The sequence below is a fragment of the Pseudophryne corroboree genome, chromosome 4 (genome assembly GCF_028390025.1).
Source record: "Pseudophryne corroboree isolate aPseCor3 chromosome 4, aPseCor3.hap2, whole genome shotgun sequence".
NCBI classification, from domain to species: Eukaryota; Metazoa; Chordata; class Amphibia; order Anura; family Myobatrachidae; genus Pseudophryne; species Pseudophryne corroboree.
In genome coordinates, this window is record NC_086447.1 from 177,229,560 (window position 1) to 177,256,470 (window position 26,911).

General features: G+C 47.4%; 1 protein-coding gene across 4 annotated transcripts in view; it reads right to left on the reverse strand.

The window, feature by feature from the left end:
- Nucleotides 1–26,911, reverse strand: part of RNF168 (ring finger protein 168) — a 59,706-nt gene that overhangs the window by 23,236 nt on the left and 9,559 nt on the right. For all 4 annotated transcript variants that reach the window (XM_063915580.1, XM_063915579.1, XM_063915578.1 and 1 more), the window contains exon 2: nt 20,878–21,215. In XM_063915580.1, the coding sequence (XP_063771650.1) occupies nt 20,878–21,190 (313 nt within the window). In that variant the 5' untranslated portion in view covers nt 21,191–21,215. The remainder of the gene's footprint in view (nt 1–20,877; nt 21,216–26,911) is intronic.

The window sequence follows — 26,911 nt, forward strand, 5'->3', positions numbered from 1 at the left end:
GGAAGCCACCATTTTTTCCAGAACCATCTTATTGATGTACGGAGACTTGGCTCGGTTATAGGAGGTTCCCGACTAGCTCGGATAACTCCCTGACTTTCTCCTCCGGGAGAAACACCTTTTTCTGAACTGTGTCCAGGATCATCCCTAAGAACAGAAGACGAGTCGTCGGAATCTTTTAGCTGCGATTTTGGAATATTGAGAATCCAAATCGTGCTGCCGCAACACTACCTGAGATAGTGCTACACCGACCTCCAACTGTTCCCTGGATCTTACCCTTATCAGGGAATCGTCCAAGTAAGGGATAACTAAAATTCCCTTCCTTTGAAGGAGTATCATCATTTCGGCCATTACCTTGGTAAAGACCCGGGGTGCCGTGGACCATCCATACGGCAGCGTCTGAAACTGATAGTGACAGTTCTGTACCATAAACCTGAGGTACCCTTGGTGAGAAGGGTAAATTTGGACATGAAGGTAAGCATCCTTGATGTACCGAGACATCATGTAGTCCTCTTCTTCCAGGTTCGCAATCACTGCTCTGAGTGACTCAATCTTGAATTTGAACCTCTGTATGTAAGTGTTCAAAGATTTTAGATTTAGAATCGGTCTCACCGAGCCGTCCGGCTTCGGTACCACAACAGTGTGGAATAATACCCCGTTCCCTGTTGCAGGAGGGGTACCTTGATTATCACCTGCTGGGAATACAGCTTGTGAATGGCTTCCAAAACTGTCTCCCTGTCAGAAGGAGACATCGGTAAAGCAGACTTTAGGAAACGGCGAGGGGGAGACGTCTCGAATTCCAATTTGACCCCTGAGATATCACCTGAAGGATCCAGGGGTCTACTTGCGAGTGAGCCCACTGCGCGCTGAAATTCATTGAGACGGGCCCCCACCGTGCCTGATTCTGCTTGTAAAGCCCCAGCGTCATACTGAGGGCTTGGCAGAGGCGGGAGAGGGTTTCTGTTCCTGGGAACTGGCTGATTTCTGCAGCCTTTTTCCTCTCCCTCTGTCACGGGGCAGAAATGAGGAACCTTTTGCCCGCTTGCCCACGAAAAGACTGCGCCTGATAATACGGCGTCTTCTCATGTTGAGAGGCGACCTGGGGTACAAACGTGGATTTCCCAGCTGTTGCCGTGGCCACCAGGTCTGAAAGACCGACCCCAAATAACTCCTCCCCTTAATAAGGCAATACTTCCAAATGCCGTTTGGAATCCGCATCACCTGACCACTGTCGTGTCCATAACCCTCTACTGGTAGAAATGGACAACGCACTTAGACTTGATGCCAGTCGGCAAATATTCCGCTGTGCATCACGCATATATAGAAAATAAGAATTTACTTACCGATAATTCTATTTCTCATAGTCCGTAGTGGATGCTGGGAACTCCGAAAGGACCATGGGGAATAGCGGCTCCGCAGGAGACTGGGCACAAAAGTAAAAGCTTTAGGACTAGCTGGTGTGCACTGGCTCCTCCCCCTATGACCCTCCTCCAAGCCTCAGTTAGGATACTGTGCCCGGACGAGCGTACACAATAAGGAAGGATTTTGAATCCCGGGTAAGACTCATACCAGCCACACCAATCACACCGTACAACCTGTGATCTGAACCCAGTTAACAGCATGATAACAGAGGAGCCTCTGAAAAGATGGCTCACAACAATAATAACCCGATTTTTGTAACTATGTACAAGTATTGCAGACAATCCGCACTTGGGATGGGCGCCCAGCATCCACTACGGACTATGAGAAATAGAATTATCGGTAAGTAAATTCTTATTTTCTGACGTCCTAGTGGATGCTGGGAACTCCGAAAGGACCATGGGGATTATACCAAAGCTCCCAAATGGGCGGGAGAGTGCGGATGACTCTGCAGCACCAATTGAGAGAACTCCAGGTCCTCCTCAGCCAGGGTATCAATTTTGTAGAATTTTACAAACGTATTTGCTCCTGACCAAGTAGCTGCTCGGCAAAGTTGTAAAGCCGAGATCCCTCGGGCAGCCGCCCAAGATGAGCCCACCTTCCTTGTGGAGTGGGCATTTACAGATTTTTGGCTGTGGCAGGCCTGCCACAGAATGTGCAAGCTGAATTGTACTACAAATCCAACGAGCAATAGTCTGCTTAGAAGCAGGAGCACCCAGCTTGTTGGGTGCATACAGGATAAACAGCGAGTCAGATTTTCTGACTCCAGCCGTCCTGGAAACATATATTTTCAGGGTCCTGACAACGTCTAGCAACTTGGAGTCCTCCAAGTCCCTAGTAGCCGCAGGCACCACAATAGGTTGGTTCAGGTGAAACGCTGAAACCACCTTAGGGAGAAACTGAGGACGAGTCCTCAATTCCGCCCTGTCCGAATGGAAAATCAGATCAGGGCTTTTACAGGATAAAGCCGCCAATTCTGACACGCGCCTGGCTCAGGCCAGGGCCAACAGCATGACCACTTCCCATGTGAGATATTTTAACTCCACAGATTTAAGTGGTTCAAACCAATGTGACTTTTTTGGAACCCAAAAACTACATTGAGATCCCAAGGTGCCACTGGAGGCACAAAAGGAGGCTGTATATGCAGTACCCCTTTTACAACGTCTGAACTTCAGGGACTGAAGCTAGTTCTTTTTGGAAGAAAATTGACAGGGCCGAAATTTTAACCTTAATGGACCCCAATTTCAGGCCCATAAACACTCCTGTTTGCAGGAAATGTAGGAATCGACCCAGTTGAATTTCCTCCGTCGGGCCTTACTGGCCTCGCACCACGCAACATATTTTCGCCAAATGCGGTGATAATGTTTTGCGGTTACATCCTTCCTGGCTTTGATCAGGATATGGATGACCTCATCCGGAATGCCTTTTTTCCTTCAGGATCCGGCGTTCAACCGCCATGCCGTCAAACGCAGTCGCGGTAAGTCTTGGAACAGACAGGGTCCTTGCTGAAGCAGGTCCCTTCTTAGAGGTAGAGGCCACGGATCCTCCGTGAGCATCTTTTGAAGTTCCGGTTACCAAGTCCTTCTTGGCCAATCCGGAGCCACGAATATAGTGCTTACTCCTCTCCATCTTATCAATCTCAGTACCTTGGGTATGAGAGGCAGATGAGGGAACACATACACTGACTGGTACACCCACGGTGTTACCAGAGCGCCTACAGCTATTGCCTGAGGGTCCCTTGACCTGGTGCAATACCTGTCGAGTTTTTCCCAACGGTTTATAATCATGTGGAAGACTTCTGGGTGAAGTCCCCACTCTCCCGGGTGGAGGTCGTGTCTGCTGAGGAAGTCTGCTTCCCAGTTGTCCACTCCCGGAATTGCTGACAGTGCTATCACATGATTTTCCGCCCAGCGAAGAATCCTTGCAGCTTCTGCCATTGCCCTCCTGCTTCTTGTGCCACCCTGTCTGTTTACGTGGGTGACTGCCGTGATGTTGTCCGACTGGATCAACACCGGCTGACCTTGAAGCAGAGGTCTTGCTAAGCTTAGAGCATTGTAAATGGCCCTTAGCTTCAGGATATTTATGTGAAGTGATGTCTCCAGGCTTGACCATAAGCCCTGGAAATTCCTTCCCTGTGTGACTGCTCCCCAGCCTCACAGGCTGGCATCCTTGGTCACCAGGACCCAGTCCTGAATGCCGAATCTGCGGCCCTCTAGAAGATGAGCACTCTGCAACCACCACAGGAGGGACACCCTTGTTCTTGGTGACAGGGTTATCCGCTGATGCATCTGGAGATGCGACCCGGACCATTTGTCCAGCAGGTCCCACTGGAAAGTTCTTGCGTGGAATCTGCCGCATGGGATTGCTTCGTAGGAAGCCACCATTTTACCCAGAACCCTTGTGCATTGATGCACTGAGACTTGGCTCGGTTTTAGGAGGTTCCTGACTAGCTCGGATAACTCCCTGGCTTTCTCCTCCGGGAGAAACACCTTTTTTTTGGACTGTGTCCAGGATCATCCCTAGGAACAGAAGACGAGTCGTCGGAACCAGCTGCGATTTTGGAATATTGAGAATCCAATCGTGCTGCCGCAACACTACCTGAGATAGTGCTACACCGATCTCCAACTGTTCCCTGGATCTTACCCTTATCAGGGAATCGTCCAAGTAAGGGATAACTAAAATTCCCTTCCTTCGAAGGAATCGGGGTATTATTCCACACTGTTGTGGTACCGAAGCTGGACGGGCTCGGTGAGACCGATTCTAAATCTAAAATCTTGAACACTTACATACAGAGGTTCAAATTCAAGATTGAGTCACTCAGAGCAGTGATTGCGAACCTGGAAGAAGGGGACTACATGATGTCTCGGGACATCAAGGATGCTTACCTTCATGTCCAAATTTACCCTTCTCACCAAGGGTACCTCAGGTTTATGGTACAGAACTGTCACTATCAGTTCAGACGCTGCCGTATGGATGGTCCACGGCACCCCGGGTCTTTACCAAGGTAATGGCCGAAATGATGATTTCCCTGTTGCAGGAGGGGTACCTTGATTATCACCTGCTGGGAATACAGCTTGTGAATGGCTTCCAAAACTGTCTCCCTGTCAGAAGGAGACCTCGGTAAAGCCGACTTTAGGAAACGGCGAGGGGGAGACGTCTCGAATTCCAATTTGTACCCCTGAGATATCACCTGAAGGATCCAGGGGTCTACTTGCGAGTGAGCCCACTGCGCGCTGAAATTCATTGAGACGGGCCCCCCACCGTGCCTGATTCTGCTTGTAAAGCCCCAGCGTCATACTGAGGGCTTGGCAGAGGCGGGAGAGGGTTTCTGTTCCTGGGAACTGGCTGATTTCTGTAGCCTTTTTCCTCTCCCTCTGTCACGGGGCAGAAATGAGGAACCTTTTGCCCGCTTGTCCATGAAAAGACTGCGCCTGATAATACGGCGTCTTCTCATGTTGAGAGGCGACCTGGGGTACAAACGTGGATTTCCCAGCTGTTGCCGTGGCCACCAGGTCTGAAAGACCGACCCCAAATAACTCCTCCCCTTAATAAGGCAATCCTTCCAAATGCCGTTTGAAATCCGCATCACCTGACCACTGTCGTGTCCATAACCCTCTACTGGTAGAAATGGACAACGCACTTAGACTTGATGCCAGTCGGCAAATATTCCGCTGTGCATCACGCATATATAGCAATGCATCTTTTAAATGCTCTATAGGCAAAAATATACTGTCCCTATCTAGGGTATCAATATTTTCAGTCAGGGAATCCGACCACGCCAACCCAGCACTGCCCATCCAGGCTGAGGCGATTGCTGGTCGCAGTATAACACCAGTATGTGTGTAAATACATTTTAGGATACCCTCCTGCTTTCTATCAGCAGGATCCTTAAGGGCGGCCATCTCAGGAGAGGGTAGATCCCTTACAAGCGTGTGAGCGCTTTATCCACCCTAGGGGGTGTTTCCCAACGCACCCTAACCTCTGGCAGGAAAGGATATAATGCCAATAACATTTTAGAAATTATCAGTTGTTATCGGGGGAAAACTACGCATCACCACACACCTCATTTAATTTCTCAGATTCAGGAAAACTACAGGTAGTTTTTCCTCACCGAACATAATACCCCTTTTTGGTGGTACTCGTATTATCAGAAATGTGTAAAACATTTTTCATTGCCTCAATCATGTAACGTGTGGCCCTACTGGAAGTCACATTTGTCTCTTCACCGTCGACATTGGAGTCAGTATCCGTGTCGGCGTCTAAATCTGCCATCTGAGGTAACGGGCGCTTTAGAGCCCCTGACGGCCTATGAGACGTCTGGACAGGCACAAGCTGAGTAGCCGGCTGTCTCATGTCAACCACTGTCTTTTATACAGAGCTGACACTGTTACGTAATTCCTTCCAACAGTTCATCCACTCAGGTGTCGACCCCCTAGGGGGTGACATCACTATTACAGGCAATCTGCTCCGTCTCCACATCATTTTTCTCCTCATACATGTCGACACAAACGTACCGACATACAGCACACACACAGGGAATGCTCTGATAGAGGACAGGACCTCACTAGCCCTTTGGGGAGACAGAGGGAGAGAGTGCCAGCACACACCAGAGCGCTATATATATACAGGGATAACCTTATATAAGTGTTTTTCCCCTTATAGCTGCTGTATTTTTAATACTGCGCGTAATTAGTGCCCCCCTTCTCTTTTTTAACCCTTTCTGTAGTGTAGTGACTGCAGGGGAGAGCCAGGGAGCTTCCCTCCAACGGAGCTGTGAGGGAAAATGGCGCCAGTGTGCTGAGGAGATAGGCTCCGCCCCCTTATCGGCGGCCTTATCTCCCGTTTTTCTATGTATTCTGGCAGGGGTTAAATTCATCCATATAGCGCCCAGGAGCTATATGTGATGCATTTTTTGCCATCCAAGGTGTTTTTATTGCGTCTCAGGGCGCCCCCCCCCAGCGCCCTGCACCCTCAGTGACCGGAGTGTGAAGTGTGCTGAGAGCAATGGCGCACAGCTGCAGTGCTGTGCGCTACCTTGTTGAAGACAGGACGTCTTCTGCCGCCGATTTTCCGAACCTCTTCTGTCTTCTGGCTCTGTAAGGGGGCCGGCGGCGCGGCTCTGGGACCCATCCATGGCTGGGCCTGTGATCGTCCCTCTGGAGCTAATGTCCAGTAGCCTAAGAAGCCCAATCCACTCTGCACGCAGGTGAGTTCGCTTCTTCTCCCCTTAGTCCCTCGATGCAGTGAGCCTGTTGCCAGCAGGTCTCACTGAAAATAAAAAACCTAAAACTAAACTTTTCACTAAGCAGCTCAGGAGAGCCACCTAGTGTGCACCCTTCTCGTTCGGGCACAAAAATCTAACTGAGGCTTGGAGGAAGGTCATAGGGGGAGGAGCCAGTGCACACCAGGTAGTTCTAAAGCTTTACTTTTGTGCCCAGTCTCCTGCGGAGCCGCTATTCCCCATGGTCCTTACGGAGTCCCCAGCATCCACTTAGGACGTTAGAGAAATTACTGGGAACTATTCTACCACGCATTCACATGTCGCCAACACTTTTAGAATATACCTTTAATACTTTTAGTACCTTATGTCTATTCCTTTTATGCGCACAATATAATCCTTGCTTCACCGATCGATATAAAAAAAGTGGAAAAATCATATTAGTTCACAGCAACACTTTATATCTATATAAATCTACATTAGGGAGTATCAAACGCCCCGACATTCGGAATGCTTGCTGTCCCTATTCTTAAAATGTACCTTTTTAGCATAGAAACTGTGCAAATTTTTTTTGATGTGCGATATGACTTAGGTGGTCCACCTACACACCCAAAAAGAACATAAAGAAAGGGCACAGCATGAAGCCTCATGGGCCTATCAAGGCTGTTCCCATCCAAATCATTAATCAAATCATTATTTCTTTTTCAGATAAAATAAATGGAAATTTATAGAAATAAAATAAATAGAAAAATAGAAATTAATAGAAATCTTTAATCTTCAGGGGCATGGTGGGCCACATAAATATCTCATTCTTCAAAATTGGTATGCAATATATCCTTAACAATTCTAAAAAATGTAGCATGGGGACAAATAATTTTTCTTACTTTTAAGTATTCATGGGGCGTTTGATGCACCCTAATCTACATCTATATAAGATTGCCATAATATCCCTTTAATTTAGGGCACCTGTGAATTACACAGGTTCTGCGGTTGGCTAAATTCAAGACTGCATTGTACGTGGTTTTAATTCATCCACAGAACCTGTGTAAATCATAGGTGGCCTGGATTAAATGGATATCATGGCAAGAGTGTGTGTACGCTCGTGAGTATACAGGAGAGGTTAGTTACACCACAGAGAGTGGGGTTTTTGCACTCTACGGACAGAGACTATTGCTACCGGAAACACCATCTTCAATGTAAGCCACCTAAGAGAAATCACTCACAAGGTTCACAAAGATCAGAAAGTAAATTGCATTGTACTGCTGTAAAAGGCCGATATGAGGCCAAATTCTCTTTACTGCCTGAAAGACTTGTAGAATATTTAACTGATGCCAACCAGGTATCCAGAAATCCATGTGCAGTCAGAGTGGTGAACCTTGTGTAATCTTGAAAAACAGAAAAGCTCAGATTCATTTATCCAATTATACATGTTTGCAACCAGGGTATTAAGGTCTTCTAGGTGGCATGTAGGACTGCCAGGAAAATACAAGCTTACTTAAGTCATCCAAATGTCTCCAGTTCATTCTGAGTAGCAATCATTATTCTAATTTTTGTTAATCCAATTTCCTATCCTGTTAAATCTGTTTGTAGTGCTAAAGATTACATTCAGTGGAGTCGCGTTTCCACCTTGTGGACACTGTATATACTGCACCTTGGAACCAACAACTTAAGCAACCTTAGCCATGTCATAAGGTAGCATACAGCTGACAAGACCTAACCCAATTATCTTACAATACCTATTCAGCACTCAATCTTACACTCACTTTTCACACAGCTACAAGTTGGATGAATGATGCCCAAAACTGTATTCTCACACCCACACACACTTATCTGCTGCTACCACCTACGGAATATGGGCAACAGGACCCTAAACAGGAAATTTAGAATGCTTTCTAAAGTTGAAGTGTTAGTCATTTATCTAGTACATTCTATTGATAACTAGAATCCGATTGGTGGTTATAGGTATCATCATCCCTTGTCCTCTTTAGGAGCTTTGATACATCTCTCCCAAGGAGCTTAGCTACACAAATATAGTCATTTTGTTAACCGTTAACAAACCATTATTCAAAGTGTTAACAGCCTGTCCTAGCATAGTTACTATAGTCAGGCAATTATTTCATATGTAAAGCCACCTCCTCTGATCTCTTCAACTTGCAGAAAGATCTGAGGAGGTGGCGAACGATGCCATGCTACCGAATGCAGCACGGTCCCGCTCCACTACCATCCCCCATGCTGCCAGCATTGGCATGTGCAATTGCTGATGCCGGCAACCCGACATGTCAAGTCGCTAGCAGTGTGTCCCTAGAGGACACATCGCTCCGTGTGTAGGCACCCTTAGCGTAACAAGGACAATCTCTATAGATCTTACATTTACTATAACAAGGCTTTGGATACAGTGGCCGGGATGAAGTGAAGGCAGAGTTTGACCGCTGTGCGGGATGCCGGACAAACGCTTTTTTTTTTTTTATATTAAAGGGATTTCCCCCACGATTTAAGCCCCGGTGGCGCCTTTTTCTCCCAGGACCTGAAGCTGAGAAGAAAAGGACACCCCTGGGGATTAATGCGCAGGTTGATCCCCACTAAATCAGTCGGCCAGGCATGGTAATGAGACAATGAATATGCCCCAAGGAGCTTGGAGGTATCTGGGAATCCAAATACAGAAGAAAACTTGTTTTAAACTACCTACATTTATAGACTAAACCAGTAGCTCTCACATCCCATTTCTCACAAAAATCTCCCTAAAATCTTAAATATCACTGACAATCATACTATAGGTATCAAGTAAGGCTCAGCCCACTAGGGAATATGAAGGAATGTCCAAGAATGGCCTTTCATAGGCCTCAACCATACTCCTGAAATGGCAATATGGACTGCTAACAGAGCAGTTATCCGAAAGGACAAGCGCTTATTACTATTAAAAGGACCACGGAGATTCTTTAAGCAAGGAAAGCATTATACAGTGTCTGTGCTAATCTTATAAAGGGCCTAATTCAGTCCTGATCGCAGCAGCAAATTTGTTACCATTTGGGCAAAACCATGTGCACTGCAGGGGGGCAGATATAACATGTGCAGAGAGAGTTAGATTTGGGTGGGGTGTGTTCAAACTGAAATCTAAATTGCAGTGTAAAAATAAAGCAGCCAGTATTTACCCTGCACAGAAACAAAATAACCCACCCAAATCTAACTCTCTCTGCAAATGTTATATCTGCCACACCTGCAGTGCACATGGTTTTGCCCAACTGCTAACAAATGTGCTGCTGCGATCAACTCTGAATTACCCCCAAAGTCAGGAAAGAAATGTGCAGCACTGCTTTACATAGTGAGCAAGATCATCTTTAATGGAAGAGACCAAAAGGACTTTATCAGAATCAGCTTTACTGGCCAGGTATACTTGCGTATACTAGGAATTTGTTTTCAGTTTACAGTGCAGCAGACACAAGGGAACAAGTAAACAAGGAAGGGGGGACATGTGCAGTTTTCAGCTAAAATAACCATAGGGAACAGAGTGATCATTACATGCAGAGAAATACAGTAGAGCGACTGGGCGGTCTACCAGGAGGTCGGTTGGTCAGGAGTTCAGCAGGTGGACTGCTTGAGGAAAGAAGTTTTGAGGCTTCTGCTGGATCTGGTGGGGATGGCCCTGTATCGTCTGCCAGATGGCAGCAGGTTGAGCGTGCCGTGGCTAGGGTGAAGCGGGTCCATAACTATTCTAGTTGCCCGTTTTTTTGGCTCTGGACAGATACAGATCATGGACAGGGGGAAGGTCCGCTCCGATGATCTCCTCAGCTGACCTTACCACTCTTTGGAGCCTGCGTTTCTCTCTCTCTCGCTGGCGGAACTATACCAGGCGATTATCAAGGAGCACAACACAGATTCTACGATTGTGGAGTAGAAGAGGAGCAGGAGCTTCTGTGGGATGTTGAACTTCTTAAGTTGCCTTTGGAAGTACAGCCTCTGCTGCGCCTTTCCGATGATGGCCTTTGCATTGAGCCTATTTTGCATGTCGACTAAGCTTAGATAATACATAAATCTGTATTGTTCAAATTCCTATTTCACGCTTATTATAGGGGTATATTATTACCAGTTATTTATGTAGCGCATACATATTCCGTAGCCCTTATTTAACTGCAGTCGAAAGCTGCCGTCTGTCGTAAGAGTTTGGTAGTTTTTTTTACTTTTAGGTCGGGAGGGGTTCTGACCTATTGAATACACCCCCAAATTATACTACCAGTCGGGAATTCCGACTTGTCGGAAAGCACGTGGATCAGCGGAATAGCCGCCAATCCGTGTGCTTCTGTCGGAAACGGGGCCAAATCAGGCAGGTTTTGGCACCATTTCCGACCATCTCAATCCGATCTTAAAAAAAGTTGGATTGAGATGGTCAGGAACGGCCAAATCCGCCGGTCATTGAATAGCCCTTGTCGGATCCATTCCGACAAATGCATGTCGGAATGGATGTGACTTTAATTGAATACATTCCACAGTGGTTGTACTTCCTTGTTGAAGTCGAAAATATTATAGCCACACACACATCACGTACAAACGCCACACAGATGGCCTCCGTGCGGGTGCTTGTTCTGCCGCGTGTGCGCATACTCATAGGTTACGTATAATCGGTAATGCGTATTAGCACGTGGTATGAGTAAATACGGTAGCATACGCATTCGCATGGAAAAGCCACAAAGACATCTCATATTTAATCCACATAGTGCACAATTTACACATAGCCCACATGCACCACACCAGTGAGTTACACTTGCTTAAAAGGTATAACAGAGGGATTCGACTTTGCAGGATATGAGGGGACAGAATTAGGTTAGGAGGTGATGTTTGGTATCCAGTTGTACAGTATTTTAAGAGCAATATTCCGGAAGCAGTTTGCAGAAGATAGCACGCTCCTGCGCATAGATATGCGCAGGAACAGAATATTAATATTAACTATATTTACTGTATTCTTGATATTCGGCGGGAACCCAGAGGAGAACATCTGCAAGTGCACCTGGACCAAGCATTGCCTACCTATTCAAACCGACCTATGACCCCTCCTGTACTGTAAATGACCAGCCCTTTGACCTATGGATGAATAGATTACAGTTTCCATTGTTTCATGATTTGGCCTTATGTATAAAAGCCACGCTGCCTGGCCGGTCATTCACATTCTCTGAAGGTAATCTATCCAGATTGACTGAGGACCGGGAGGCGCAGGCGAACAAACGTATGTATCCACTGATTGTAGTCTTTTGTCTTATATGATTGTATTTCTTGTTATACCCCTTTTCTAAGTAAATAACTGTTGGTGGGTTGGACCCCAGCATTGCATATACAAACATACAATTTGTGTTGCATTACTTTTCCTGTTAGGGGTTATAGAGTGTATTCCGCCACACGTGTAGCTACTCTGTGCTAACAGTGTGAAGGCGTGCGCACCCAACGTGTACACATTGGATAGGGGTTACACGCACACGCGCTTAACGGTCACAGCGGCCTGAACATTTGTGTTTTTAAAGTATTGCTTTTTCTTCCTGGAAGTTAATCAGAATTCACATCCTGTTTCCCAGAAAAAAAAAAAAAGGATTTTGGTACTTACAGATAAATCCATTTCTCTGAATCCACTAGGGGAAACTGGAACTTAGACAGTTGGGGTGTGAAGAATGCAGACCGGAGGTAGCATAATTAGAGTGAGTAAAAAAATAAAAAAACCACACAAACCCCAGAAAGTGCACAGCTGGCTACTCCCCCTTCACGTCTCCCATCCCTCCAGTTTGAAAAATTTGACGGAGAGAGGAGGGAACACGAGAACAAAACCACAACGTCAATCATCAACCAAGTAACTATCAAACCTTTAACTAAACATGTTTGAGCCAATATAACAAGAATAAACAGGCTGGCAGCACCGAGGTGGGCGTCCAGTGTCCCCAAGTGGATTCAGAGAAATGGATTTATCGGTTAGTACCAAAATCCTCTTTTCTCTATCATCCGCTAGGGGACAGTGGAACTTAGACAGCTGGGGATGTCCCAAAGATACTCCAATGGGCGGGAGTGCTATCCGAAGCCTGAAAAACCAAGCATCCAAAAGTTTAATCTCTAGCCGCAAAAGTATCAAATTTGTAATAACGAGTAAATGTGTGCGCCGTGGACCACGTTGCAGCTCTACAAAGTTGGGCAGTAGAAGCTCCTCTAGCAGCCGCCCAAGAAGCCCCTACCGATCTAGTGGTATGAGCACCCACCCAAAACGGGACTCTCTTATCACTGGAGACATACGCCTGCTTTATGGTTAGTCTTAGCCATCTGGCCAACGTTTGTTTTGTAGCTGGCCAACCCCTCCTGGGACCATCATACAGCACAAACAAAACGTCTGACCTCCCAAGGGAATAATCCTCTTCCGACAACCCTTGAAAAGATGGGACCACAATTGGTTGGTTTATGTGAAATCCAGAAACCACATCAAGTAAAAAAAAAACTCAGCCCTAGTACAGAGTTCCCCACTATCCTCGAGAAAAACTAGAAAAGGGATCTTACAGGACAAGGCTCCTCCTTGCCGATGCCAGGACACATGTTTGAGATCTGCCTGTTCCAAAGGCTCGAAAAGATCAGATCTCAAAAAGTCTAACACCAAGTTTAGGTCCACGGAACAGTGGGAGGTCGAAAGGGTGGTTGTAGTCTCAACACCCCCTGCAAAAACATCTGTACTTCCTGCAAGGATGCCAGACGTTGTTGGGGAAAAAAAAACGAAAGAGCAGAGACCTGAACTTTTAAGGATCTTCGCCTCAATCCTCCTCTCAAACCGGTTTGTAGAAAACTTAATCTGGTAACTCTTCGGTTCCAAACCTTATGTTGGCACCATTCCATATATTTCTTCCAGATTCTATAATAGTTTGCTGCAGCAACCGGCTTTCTTGCCGCTAACATGGTAGGAATAGCAAATCTCGGAATACCCTGGTCTTTTAGTGTCCTGGTCTCAAGAGCCACGCCGTCAAACGTAGGCGGTTCAGGCCTGTGTGTAGAAATGGGCCCTGTGACAACAGAACCTCTCTTTGCGGCAACCTCCATGGTTCCTCCGCCAGGAGTCCCTTCAGATCCGAGAACCAACTTCTGCGAGGCCAGTCCGGTGCTATGAGAATTACCCACGCTCTTTCTTGTTTCATCTTTAGTACCCTTGGCAATAGGAGAAAGGGTGGGAATATGTATACCAATTCATAAGGCCACTGAATCGCCAGCTCGTCCACTACCTCTGCTGCTGGATCCCGCGACCTGGCCACATATCTCGGAAGTTGATGATAGTTCCGAGAAGCCATTAGATCTACCTGTGGTAACCCCCACCTCCTTACTACTGCGTTGAAGACTTGGGGGTGCAGACTCCACTCTCCTAGGTGCATGTCCTGACGGCTGAGGTAATCCGCCTCCCAATTTTCCACTCCTGGAATGAAGACCGCCGACAGGATTATATTGCGTTTCTCTGTCCAAGACAGAATCCTTGTTGCCTCCTTTAAGGCCATGCGTCTCTTCGTTCCTCCTTAACGGTTTATATACGCTGCTGCTGTTACATTGTCAGATTACAATTTCACGTGCTGTGCTCGTACTAGGCTCTCCGCTTGAAGAAGTGCGTTGTAGATGGTTCATAGTTCCAGCACATTTAATCGGCAAGCGGCACTCGGGTGGTGACAATTTCCCTTGGAATCTATTGTTGCCCAGCACTGCACCCCACCCTCTGAGAGTTGCATCCGTTGTTAAAATGATCCAATCCCAGATCCCAAATCGCTTTCCTGCTGATAGGTTCCTGTGTACTGACCACCAAATCAGCGAAGTCCTGGCATGAGGTGACAAGTAAATTCTTCGGTGAAGGAATAGGTGCATGCCTGTACCTTGTGCAATCAGATTTAGCTGAAACGGCCTGGAATGTAGCCTGCCGTATTGAATCGATTCGAAAGATGCTACCATCTTCCCTAGAAGGCGTATATAAAAGTGTAGACACACAGTCTGGTTTTGTAAAACCTGGCGTACCATGTCCCTGATGTCTTGAATATTGTCTTCCAGAAGGAACACTCATTCATATTGTATCCAGAATGAGACCCAAGAATTTAATTCTCTGGTTGTAAATTGGATTTTTTGAAGTTCTCAATCCAATCATGTTGAATCAGAATTTGGTGTGTGATCTGTGCATCCCGGATCAAGACTTCTGAGGACGGGGCTTTGATCAGAAGGTCGTCCAAATAAGGTATTATTGTGACTCCTATTACTTCAATTTCGCTACCATGACCGCCATGATCTTTGTGAAGATCCTCGGAGGAACCGATGACAGACCGAACGGCAGTGCTCTGAATTGGCAATGGTTCTTTTCCACTGCAAACCTCACATAAGCTTGATGTGGTGTCCAAATTGGAACATGCATCCTTTATGTCCATCGACACCATGAATTCCTGTTGTTCTAAGCCCGCAATGACCGACTGTATAGATTCCATCTTCAACCTGTAAACAGTCAGGAATTGATTTAACACCTTTATATTTAGAATGGGTCTGACTGAGCCATCTGGTTTGGGTACTACAAAAAGATTTCACTATAAACCCGCCCCTCTTTGTGGTACCAGAACCAGCATGATTACTTCTGCTAGAATTAATTTTTGGATTGCTGTGTTTATAGACCCTGCCTTTTGAGGGCACCATGGTAGACCCGTAGTAAAGAATTGACTGTGAGGTCGAACTAGAAAGTCCATTTTGTATCCCTGGGAGACAGTTGTTGATCCAGACTTCTGGTTAAGTTTTGGCCCAGGCTTCTCGAAACCTTATCAACCTGGCGCTCACCCTGGGGCACCCAAGATGAGCTGGGAGACAGTCATGCCACAGTCTTGTCAGTGGGCTTTGCATCCTGTTTTCGCACTGTTGACTGAGAACGGCCTCTAACTCTGTTTCCACAAGCTTGTCTTCCGAAACCTCTACCTCTGACACGAAAGAACTGTGTCCTAAAGGAAGTAAAAGCCGGACCTGAGTAGCTCCTTCTTACCGCTGTCGTGGTTCTAGGATACGTAATAGGCAGGAAAGTAGATTTTCTAGCCATGGCCTGTGAAATCCATTTGTCCAATTTTGTACCAAACAAAGTCTCCCCAACAAAAGGGATAGCTTCTACTGCCTTCTTTGAATCCGAATCCACCTGCCAGTCTCTGAGCCATAGAATTCATCTGGCAGATAATGCAGAAGCCAAAATGCTGGATGCTATCCTGCTAGCATCCTTCGCAGCTTGGCAAAGATAAGTGGCTGACTCACGGATATGCTGCGCTAGATGAGATATCTCCTCATTATTGTCATCCACCACTGCTTGAACTATCTGTCCAGCACAAGCTAAAATAGTTTTATTAACCAAGGCACTCACAAGCGTAGGTCTCTGATGCTCCTGCAGCCACAAAGATGGACTTAAGAACCGTATCCAACTTACGATCCGATGCATCTTTCAGTAAAGTCACATTCGGTATTGGTAAGATTGTCTTTTTTGACAATCTAGCTGAAGATACCACCTATTGTGGATGCATCTCCCATTTGGACATAACCGCTTTAAGGCAGGGGATAATTTCCGTAAACTTCTTGGGCAATTGGAAGCGCCTATCTGGCTGTTTCCATGCTTCACCCATCTGTTACTGGAGTGTCTGAGGAATAGGAAATACCGCCACTTGCGGCTTTTGTGACTCAAACAGATCGAAAACTTCAGGTTCCTTGATCTTTTCTTCCTTGAAGTTAAGGACCTGCTTTACTGCCTCAATAAGGGATTCCAAACCTTTAACCTCCGAATCCTCCTCCTTAGGAGTAACCTCAAATACATCCTCAATGGACTCCCTCTCATCCTCATCTGCCAAGAAAGCCTCTTTCTTTTTTGACTCTTCTTGCAGAATAGGAAGTGGCCTCTTTACAAATTTGAGCAGTCTTTTCCACCTGCGCAGGAGGTGTAAGTCTAACCAGGAATTCCTCCATAGTCTTAGGAAAGCCCAAAGTGAAATCTAAATGTTGCTTGCGAGATTCAGCCATTTCCTTAGAAATATCTGCCAGGACATTTTCCGATGTCCTGGATGGACCACCTGCTCCTGGGTTGTGTGTCCATACCCAAACAAGCTTCGCACACCCCAGAGCTGCCAACACTTGTGCTCTTTTTCTCACATTTAGATAATACGTAGCAAATTTTTGTGGTCTTGGTTGGCGCTTTTGACGCCATGTTAACACACACATGCACCACCCAGCGGTCCTTTCACCCTATTAGAATAGATGAAGAAAGACCGTAGGTATATGGGGAGCAATGAAACAGGGGAGATTCACACATTATATTCTTTAAAAAGAGAAAAAATAAAATAGGGTTTTAATTACCTACAGTAAATCCTTTTCTCATAGTCCATAAGGGATATTGGGGAGACTTAGTACGATGGGGTATAGACGGTGTCCACAGGAGCCGATGGACTTTAAATTTCTTCACTGGGTGTGCTGGCTCCACCCCTCTATTCCCCCTCCCACAAGCAGTTATAGGTAAAAACATGCCCGAAGGAGAAAGAACATATAGGAGATAAGGAAACATGACAACAAAGAGTGGTGAGATTTATAAAACCAGCACACCACTAACATACAACGACCAGCAACGGCTGGAAATAACAGCAACAGCTCAACAGGTAACCACATAAAAGAGAACCTGCAGAAAAGTCAACGCACTGAGGTGGGCGTCCAATATCCCTTATGGACTACGAGAAAAGGATTTATCGGTAGGTAATTAAAATCCTATTTTCTCTAGCATCCACAAGGGATATTGGGGATACTAGTACGATGGGGACGTCCCAAAGCTTCCAGAACGGGCGGGAACGTGCGGAGACTGTTGCAGCACTGCCTGCCCAAACTGGGTATCCTCTTTGGCCAGGGTATCAAATTTGTAGAACTTCACAAAGGTGTTCTTCCCCGACCAGGTAGCAGCTCGGCATAGTTGCAAGGCAGAGACTCCACGGGCAGCCTCTGAGGAAGAGACCACTGATCTTGTAGAGTGGGCCTTCAGAGACTTAGGAACAGGAAAGGCTGCCGACACATAGGCCTGTTGGATAGTAAGCCTAATCCAACGAGCAATGGACTGCTTCGAAGCAGGACAACCCTTTTTCTGTACATCATAGAGCATGAACAAGGAATCTGTCTTTCGGATCCGAGCTGTTCGCTTGACATAGATTTTCAGGGAACGCACAGCATCCAATGCCTCCGGGGGAGCAGAAGTATCAGAACCACAATAGGTTGATTCAGGTGAACCGCTGAGACAACCTTCGGCAGGAACTGCTGTCTAGCCCAGAGCTCCGCTCTGTCCTTGTAAAAGACCAAGTACGGACTTTTACGTATTAAAGCCCTCAATTCTGAGACACGTCGAGCAAAAGCCAGGGCCAGTAACATCACAGTCTTCCACATGAGGTACTTGTCTTCTACAGTCATCAGAGGTTCAAACCAGGACTGTAGAAATGACAACACTACATTCAAATCCCAGGGTGCCGTAGGCAGCACCTAAGGAGGTTGTATTTGAAGTACCCCCTGCAAGAAGGTCTGACCTTCTGCAACACTGCCAATTTCTTCTGGAAGAAAATGGAAAGAGCTGAAATCTGGACCTTAATAGAACCCAGACGTAAGCCCTTATCCACACCAGCTTGCAGGAAACATAAGAAACTACCCAAGTGGAACTCCACAGGTGGATATGTGCGTTCCTCGCTCCGAAGAGACATATCTTCTCCAGATATGATGATAGTGTTTTGACGTCACAGGCTTCCTGGCCTGAACCATGGTAGAAATATCTTTTTTGGAAAAGCCCTTGTGAGCTAGGAGGTTCCACTCAACCTCCATGCCGTCAAACGAAGTCGCCGTAAGTCCGGGTAGACGAATGGTCCTTGTTGAAGAAGATCTCTTCTGAGAAGTAGAGGCCAAGGGTCTTTGACGGACATGTCCAGAAGATACGCATACCACGCCCTTCGAGGCCAGTACAGGGCAATCAGAATTGCCTGGACTCCCTAATTTCTGAGGCACTTGAGCATCCTTGGGAGCACCGAATCGGAGGAAACAGATAGACCAGCAGGTAAGGCCAAGGAGACAGTAGCGCATCCACTGCCCTCGCATGAGGGTCCCTGGTTCATGAGCAATACCAATGAAGCTTCTTGTTGAGTCGAGAAGCCATCATGTCTGTGGACAGCCCCACCAGTGGATGATCTGCTGTAACACCTGATGGTGGAGCCCGTGACGACTCAGAAAGTCCGCTTCCCAGTTGTCCACACGCGGAATGAAGATTGCCGACAGTGCTCTTGCATTTCTTTCTGCCCAGAGGAGTATCCTTGACACCTCTCGAATGCAGGCTCTGCTTTTTGTCCCTCCTTGCCGATTGACGTACGCCACTGCTGTGGCGTTGTCCAACTGTACTTGGATCGCGTGATCCCTGAGCAGAGGAGAGGACTGAAGCAGAGCATTGTAGATCGCCCGAAGTTCCAGAATGTTGATTGCAAGGAGGCTTTCGTGGGCTGACCACTTGCCCTGGAACTGTGCCCCTTGGGTGACAGCTCCCCATCTCTGTATCATCCGGTGCATCTGAAGATGTGATCTGGACCATTTGCTCAGGAGATCCAGCTGAAAAGTTCTGGCATGGATCCACTCCGGAGTAATATGCTGCATTATCCCTGGTTTCTATAAAGGACCTGCGCCCGGCGGGAGAACAGCGTGCTCCGTGTCCCTGAAGGCTTCCCAGTGCATACCGCAGGGAAGGGGGCCTAATCAAACCACTACTCACTGTCCTGAAAATCCTCTTGAGTGAGCAGCCGATCCCTTCCACAGGGATCTTTGTCTCACTTGTACTCCAATGAGTACCTTACTGTCACCTGCTCCCTCCTTTCTGTTAGGTGGGATCAGGCCACTGAATGCTGGTATATAAAATAATTTTATGGCGCAAGAGCTCCAGTTTTGTGCTTCTACCGCCACAACACAGTTTTTCAAACTGGAGGGATGGGGGCGTGAAGGGGGAGGAGCCAGCTGTGCACAAACCCCCCCACACCCTCCTCCTCCTCCTCCTTTCTCTTACGTTGTGCTTCCTCCGGTCTGCATTCTTCACACCCCAGCTGTCTAAGTTCCAGTCCCCTAGAGGATGACAGAGAAAAAACAACAAAGAACCGGAGTTGCACACAATGCTGATATGGACTTAGTTGAGTGCTTTTTGCAATTCTGAAAACCCCTAGGGCGCATATGTTACACAGAATGTACGCACAATGGTGCTGCTGCAATATGGTCAGATGGCACCAGAAATGTGGAAGCAGTGATGGGCATTACTGGCCGGTGAATGCGTAGTGGTAAGTAGTGCACACAAAGCTGGTCCGACAGTGGGCGTGTTAAGAGTGTCAATGCAAGCGGCTGCAGTCCTGGGTACATGTAGGAAGCCACGGTTAGGTAGAGAATCTGCACCTGCCATACGGCTGGTGCAAATTTCAATGGTGCATACATGGCAACAAATAAGTACGTACCAATCAGTATTGCAGCATGCACGGAAGCTAACAGTGGGCATCTCAGTCCTTGTACATTCAGTCGCACAAATGTACACAAGGGAACTCGCGGATTGGTGACCGCCAATAGACGCTACTGCGTCAACTCTGCCCCAATGTCTCCCATGAGTTATACAGGTCTAATGTTTAGTGTTGAATGCTGTATCTGTAAAGCGCCCATATGGAATATTTTCTTTCACTTACTTAGTGCACTCTCTGTGTACAACCCATGGGAATGAGTGGGTACTTCCAGTCTTGCCGTACTCCTTCTGGGAACTCAGATTTAGAGCATTTACACTTACTGCATGTAAACAGCTTCTTGTTTCAGGTTTATGCTGCCCCCACAGAAGTGTATGGGAAGAGGGTGCCGGGCAGGATGCAGGGAGACATTACTAGTGGTGCTCGGGGAGAGGGGATGCTACATTTGGTAGGACGATCGGCTCTACTAGAATTCCTAGTTATGACAATATTATAATGGGTGCCAGTAAATTTAGTCTTTGGAACACGAAGCATAAACTCTCCTATGGAAAAAAGGAAAATAGTCCCACGAATAAGCTAAAATATGATGTGATCTTTCTGCCAACTTAATAACCACACCAATGTCCTTCCAGTAACTGCCTGTGTATTTACCATGCAGTGCATCTCTCTATTGTTGCAATTTGCACTATTTAGTATACTTCAATAAAAAACAAAAAGTAACAAAAATGCAAAAAATTGAAAACATTTAAGTCTCACCATCTTCAAACTCATCTTCTTCAGTATCCTGTCCACTGGCACGGCGTCTGCAGTCCTCTGGGTACTGACTTTGGATCACATTCCATAGTTCTAGGTTGACCAATGTTCCTGAGCGGGTATTGTGCCGTGCCCAGGTAGAGACACGCATCCTGCAAAAAGGACAACACAAGCTCGCTTTTTCCACAGTCATCTTGAAGCACGGGTGGCACAAGGTATGCTTGCATGGCAGCGTCACTGGCTCCAGAAAAATCTCCCGACAGATACCACACAGGCATTCTGATCGTGGCAAAGGAGGTTTTTCTTTTTTTGGCATAGTGGACTTAAGCAGCTCCAGTCATCTGCAGAAGAAAGATGGTATGGATCAGAGATGAGGTCACATTAAATACTGAATTCAGTATTAGTCAGTCTCACAGATAATATGCATAGAACAGATATCTCATAGCTCTGTTTTACTTCAGGAATATCAAGCACACACACACACATACTGTATAGCTTTACTTTACCCAAAGCCTACAAAAATATATAATAAATTAAAGCTGAACAGCTATTTAGAATTACCACACAACCCACTCTAGAGAATTACTGCTGCAAAACTGTTCCAACTCCATCTTTACTGTGCCCAAGGCGATTTCTGGCTAAAAAAATAAGAATTTACTCACCGGTAATTCTATTTTTCGTAGTCCGTAGTGGATGCTGGGGACTCCGTAAGGACCATGGGGGATAGACGGCTCCGCAGGAGACTGGGCACATCTAAAGAAAGATTTAGGTCTATCTGGTGTGCACTGGCTCCTCCCCCTATGACCCTCCTCCAAGCCCCACAATAAGGAAGGATTTTGAATCCCGGGTAAGACTCATACCAGCCACACCAATCACACCGTATAACTCGTGATAGGAACCCCGGTTAACAGTATGATAACAACGGAGCCTCTGAACAGATGGCTCGCAATAACAACCCGATTTGTGTAACAATAACTATTTACAAGTATTGCAGACAATCCGCACTTGGGATGGGCGCCCAGCATCCACTACGGACTACGAGAAATAGAATTACCGGTGAGTAAATTCTTATTTTCTCTGACGTCCTAGTGGATGCTGGGGACTCCGTAAGGACCATGGGGATTATACCAAAGCTCCCAAACGGGCGGGAGAGTGCGGATGACTCTGCAGCACCGAATGAGAGAACTCCAGGTCCTCCTCAGCCAGGGTATCAAATTTGTAGAATTTTGCAAACGTGTTTGCCCCTGACCAAGTAGCAGCTCGGCAAAGTTGTAAAGCTGAGACCCCTCGGGCAGCCGCCCAAGATGAGCCCACCTTCCTTGTGGAATGGGCTTTTACAGATTTAGGCTGCGGTAGTCCCACCGCAGAACGCGCCAGCTGAATAGTGCTACAAATCCAGCGCGCGATAGTCTGCTTAGAAGCAGGAGCACCCAGTTTGTTGGGTGCATACAGGATAAACAGCGAGTCAGTTTTCCTGACTCCAGCCGTCCTGGAAACATAAATTTTCAGGGCCCCGACTACGTCCAGTAACTTGGAATCCTCCAAGTTCCTAGTAGCCGCAGGCACCACAATAGGCTGGTTCAAGTGAAACGCTGATACCACCTTCGGGAGAAACTGAGGACGAGTCCTCAACTCTGCCCTATCCATATGGAAAATCAGATAAGGGCTTTTATAGGACAAAGCCGCCAATTCTGACACACGCCTGGCCGAAGCCAGAGCCAACAGCATGACCACTTTCCACGTGAGATATTTCAAATCCACAGTCTTAAGTGGTTCAAACCAATGTGATTTCAGGAACTCCAAAACCACATTGAGATCCCAAGGTGCCACTGAGGGCACAAAAGGAGGCTGAATACGCAGAACTCCTTTGACAAAAGTCTGAACTTCAGGCAGTGAAGCCAGTTCTTTCTGGAAGAAAATCGACAGGGCCGAAATCTGGACTTTAATGGACCCCAATTTGAGGCCCAACGTCACCCCTGCTTGCAGGAAATGCAGGAATCGACCCAGTTGAAATTCCTCCGTTGGGGCCTTCCTGGCCTCACACCAAGCAACATATTTCCACCAAATGCGGTGATAATGTTTTGCGGTGACATCCTTCCTGGCTTTGATCAGGGTAGGGATGACTTCCTCCGGAATGCTCTTTTCCTTCAGGATCCGGTGTTCAACAGCCATGCCATCAAACGTAGCCGCGGTAAGTCTTGGAACAAACAGGGCCCCTGCTGCAGCAGGTCCTGTCTGAGCGGCAGAGGCCAAGGGTCCTCTGAAAGCATCTCTTGAAGTTCCGGGTACCAAGCTCTTCTTGGCCAATCCGGAACCACGAGTATAGTTTTCACTCCTCGCCTTCGTATTATTCTCAGTACCTTGGGAATGAGAGGCAGAGGAGGAAACACATAAACCGACTGGTACACCCACGGTGTTACTAGAGCGTCCACAGCGATCGCCTGAGGGTCCCTTGACCTGGCGCAATATCTTTTTAGCTTTTTGTTGAGGCGGGACGCCATCATGTCCACCTGTGGTCTTTCCCACCGGTTTACCAGCATTTGGAAGACTTCTGGATGAAGTCCCCATTCTCCCGGGTGGAGGTCGTGCCTGCTGAGGAAGTCTGTTTCCCAGTTGTCCACTCCCGGAATGAACACTGCTGTCAGTGCTAACACATGATTTTCCGCCCATCGGAGAATCCTTGTGGCTTCTGCCATTGCCCTCCTGCTTCTTGTGCCGCCCTGTCTGTTTACATGGGCGACCGCCGTGATGTTGTCTGATTGGATCAGTACCGGCTGGTTCTGAAGCAGGGGCCTTGCTTGGCTTAGGGCATTGTAAATGGCCCTTAGCTCTAGAATATTTATGTGAAGCGAAATCTCCTGATTTGACCACAGTCCTTGGAAATTTCTTCCCTGTGTGACTGCGCTCCAGCCCCGGAGGCTGGTATCCGTGGTCACCAGGACCCAGTCCTGTATTCAGAATCTGCGGCCCTCTAGTAGATGAGCCCTCTGCAGCCACCACAGCAGCGACACCCTGGTCCTTGCCGACAGGGTTATCCGCTGTTGCATCTGGAGATGGGACCCGGACCATTTGTCCAACAGGTCCCACTGGAAAGTCCTTGCGTGGAACCTTCCGAATGGAATTGCTTCGTACGAAGCTACCATTTTTCCCAGGACTCGTGTGCATTGATGTACCGACACCTGTCCCGGTTTTAGGAGGTCTCTGACTAGAGAGGACAACTCCTCGGCTTTTTCCACTGGAAGAAACACTTTTTTCTGGTATGTGTCCAGAATCATTCCCAGGAACAGAAGACGTATCGTCGGGACCAGCTGTGACTTTGGAATATTGAGAATCCAGCCGTGCTGTTGTAGCACTTCCCGAGAAAGTGCTACCCCCACTACCAACTGTTCCCTGGACCTCGCCTTTATCAGGAGATCGTCCAAGTACGGGATAATTAAAATAAGAATTTACTTACCGATAATTCTATTTCTCATAGTCCGTAGTGGATGCTGGGGACTCCGAAAGGACCATGGGGAATAGCGGCTCCGCAGGAGACTGGGCACAAAAGTAAAAGCTTTAGGACTACCTGGTGTGCACTGGCTCCTCCCCCCATGACCCTCCTCCAAGCCTCAGTTAGGATACTGTGCCCGGACGAGCGTACACAATAAGGAAGGATTTTGAATCCCGGGTAAGACTCATACCAGCCACACCAATCACACCGTACAACTTGTGATCTGAACCCAGTTAACAGCATGATAACAGAGGAGCCTCTGAAAGATGGCTCACAACAATAATAACCCGATTTTTGTAACAATAACTATGTACAAGTATTGCAGACAATCCGCACTTGGGATGGGCGCCCAGCATCCACTACGGACTATGAGAAATAGAATTATCGGCAAGTAAATTCTTATTTTCTCTAACGTCCTAAGTGGATGCTGGGGACTCCGAAAGGACCATGGGGATTATACCAAAGCTCCCAAACGGGCGGGAGAGTGCGGATGACTCTGCAGCACCGAATGAGAGAACTCCAGGTCCTCCTCAGCCAGAGTATCAAATTTTAAGAATTTAGCAAACGTGTTTGCCCCTGACCAAGTAGCTGCTCGGCAAAGTTGTAAAGCCGAGACCCCTCGGGCAGCCGCCCAAGATGAGCCCACCTTCCTTGTGGAATGGGCTTTTACAGATTTTGGCTGTGGCAAGCCTGCCACAGAATGTGCAAGCTGAATTGTACTACAAATCCAACGAGCAATAGTCTGCTTAGAAGCAGGAGCACCCAGCTTGTTGGGTGCATACAGGATAAACAGCGAGTCAGATTTTCTGACTCCAGCCGTCCTGGAAACATATTTTCAGGGCCCTGACTACGTCCAGTAACTTGGAATCCTCCAAGTCCATAGTAGCCGCAGGTACCACAATAGGCTGGTTTAAGTGAAACGCTGAAACCACCTTAGGGAGAAATTGAGGACGAGTCCTCAATTCTGCCCTGTCCGTATGAAAAATTAGGTAAGGGCTTTTATAGGATAAAGCCGCCAATTCTGAGACACGCCTGGCTGAAGCCAGGGCTAACAGCATTACCACTTTCCATGTGAGATATTTTAAGTCCACAGTGGTGAGTGGTTCAAACCAATGTGATTTTAGGAACCCCAAAACTACATTGAGATCCCAAGGTGCCACTGGAGGCACAAAAGGAGGCTGTATATGCAGTACCCCCTTGACAAACGTCTGAACTTCAGGAACTGAAGCTAGTTCTTTCTGGAAGAATATCGACAGGGCCGAAATTTGAACCTTAATGGACCCTAATTTTAGGCCCATAGAAAGTCCTGTTTGCAGGAAATGCAGGAAACGACCCAGTTGAAATTCCTCTGTAGGGGCCTTCCTGGCCTCACACCACGCAACATATTTACGCCAAATACGGTGATAATGTTGCACAGTTACATCCTTCCTGGCTTTGATCAGGGTAGGGATGACTTCATCCGGAATGCCTTTTTCCTTCAGGATCCGGCGTTCAACCGCCATGCCGTCAAACGCAGCCGCGGTAAGTCTTGGAACAGACAGGGTCCCTGCTGGAGCAGGTCCTTTCTTAGAGGTAGAGGCCACGGGTCCTCCGTGAGCATCTCTTGAAGTTCCAGGTACCAAGTCCTTCTTGGCCAATCCGGAGCTACGAGTATAGTCCTTACTCCTCTCAACTTATGATTCTCAGTACCTTGGGTATGAGAGGCAGAGGGGGGAACACATACACTGACTGGTACACCCACGGTGTTACCAGAGCGTCCACAGCTATTGCCTGAGGGTCCCTTGACCTGGCGTAATATCTGTCCAGTTTTTTGTTGAGGCGGGACGCCATCATGTCCACCTTTGGTTTTTCCCAACGGTTTACAATCATGTGGAAGACTTCTGGGTGAAGTCCCCACTCTCCCGGGTGGAGGTCGTGTCTGCTGAGGAAGTCTGCTTCCCAGTTGTCCACTCCCGGAATGAACACTGCTGACAGTGCTATCACATGATTTTCCGCCCAGCGAAGAATCCTTGCAACTTCCGTCATTGCCCTCCTGCTTCTTGTGCCGCCCTGTCTGTTTACGTGGGCGACTGCCGTGATGTTGTCCGACTGGATCAACACCGGCTGACCCTGAAGCAGAGGCCTTGCCTGACTTAGGGCATTGTAAATGGCCCTTAGTTCCAGGATATTTATGTGAAGTGACGTTTCCATGCTTGACCACAAGCCCTGGAAATTTCTTCCCTGTGTGACTGCTCCCCAGCCTCTCAGGCTGGCATCCGTGGTCACCAGGACCCAGTCCTGAATGCCGAATCTGCGGCCCTCTAGAAGATGAGCACTCTGCAACCACCACAGGAGAGACACCCTTGTCCTTGGAGACAGGGTTATCCGCTGATGCATTTGAAGATGCGATCCGGACCATTTGTCCAGCAGATCCCACTGAAAAGTTCTTGCGTGGAATCTGCCGAATGGAATCGCTTCGTAAGAAGACACCATTTTTCCCAGGACCCTTGTGCATTGATGCACTGACACTTGGCCTGGTTTTAGGAGGTTCCTGACTAGGTCGGATAA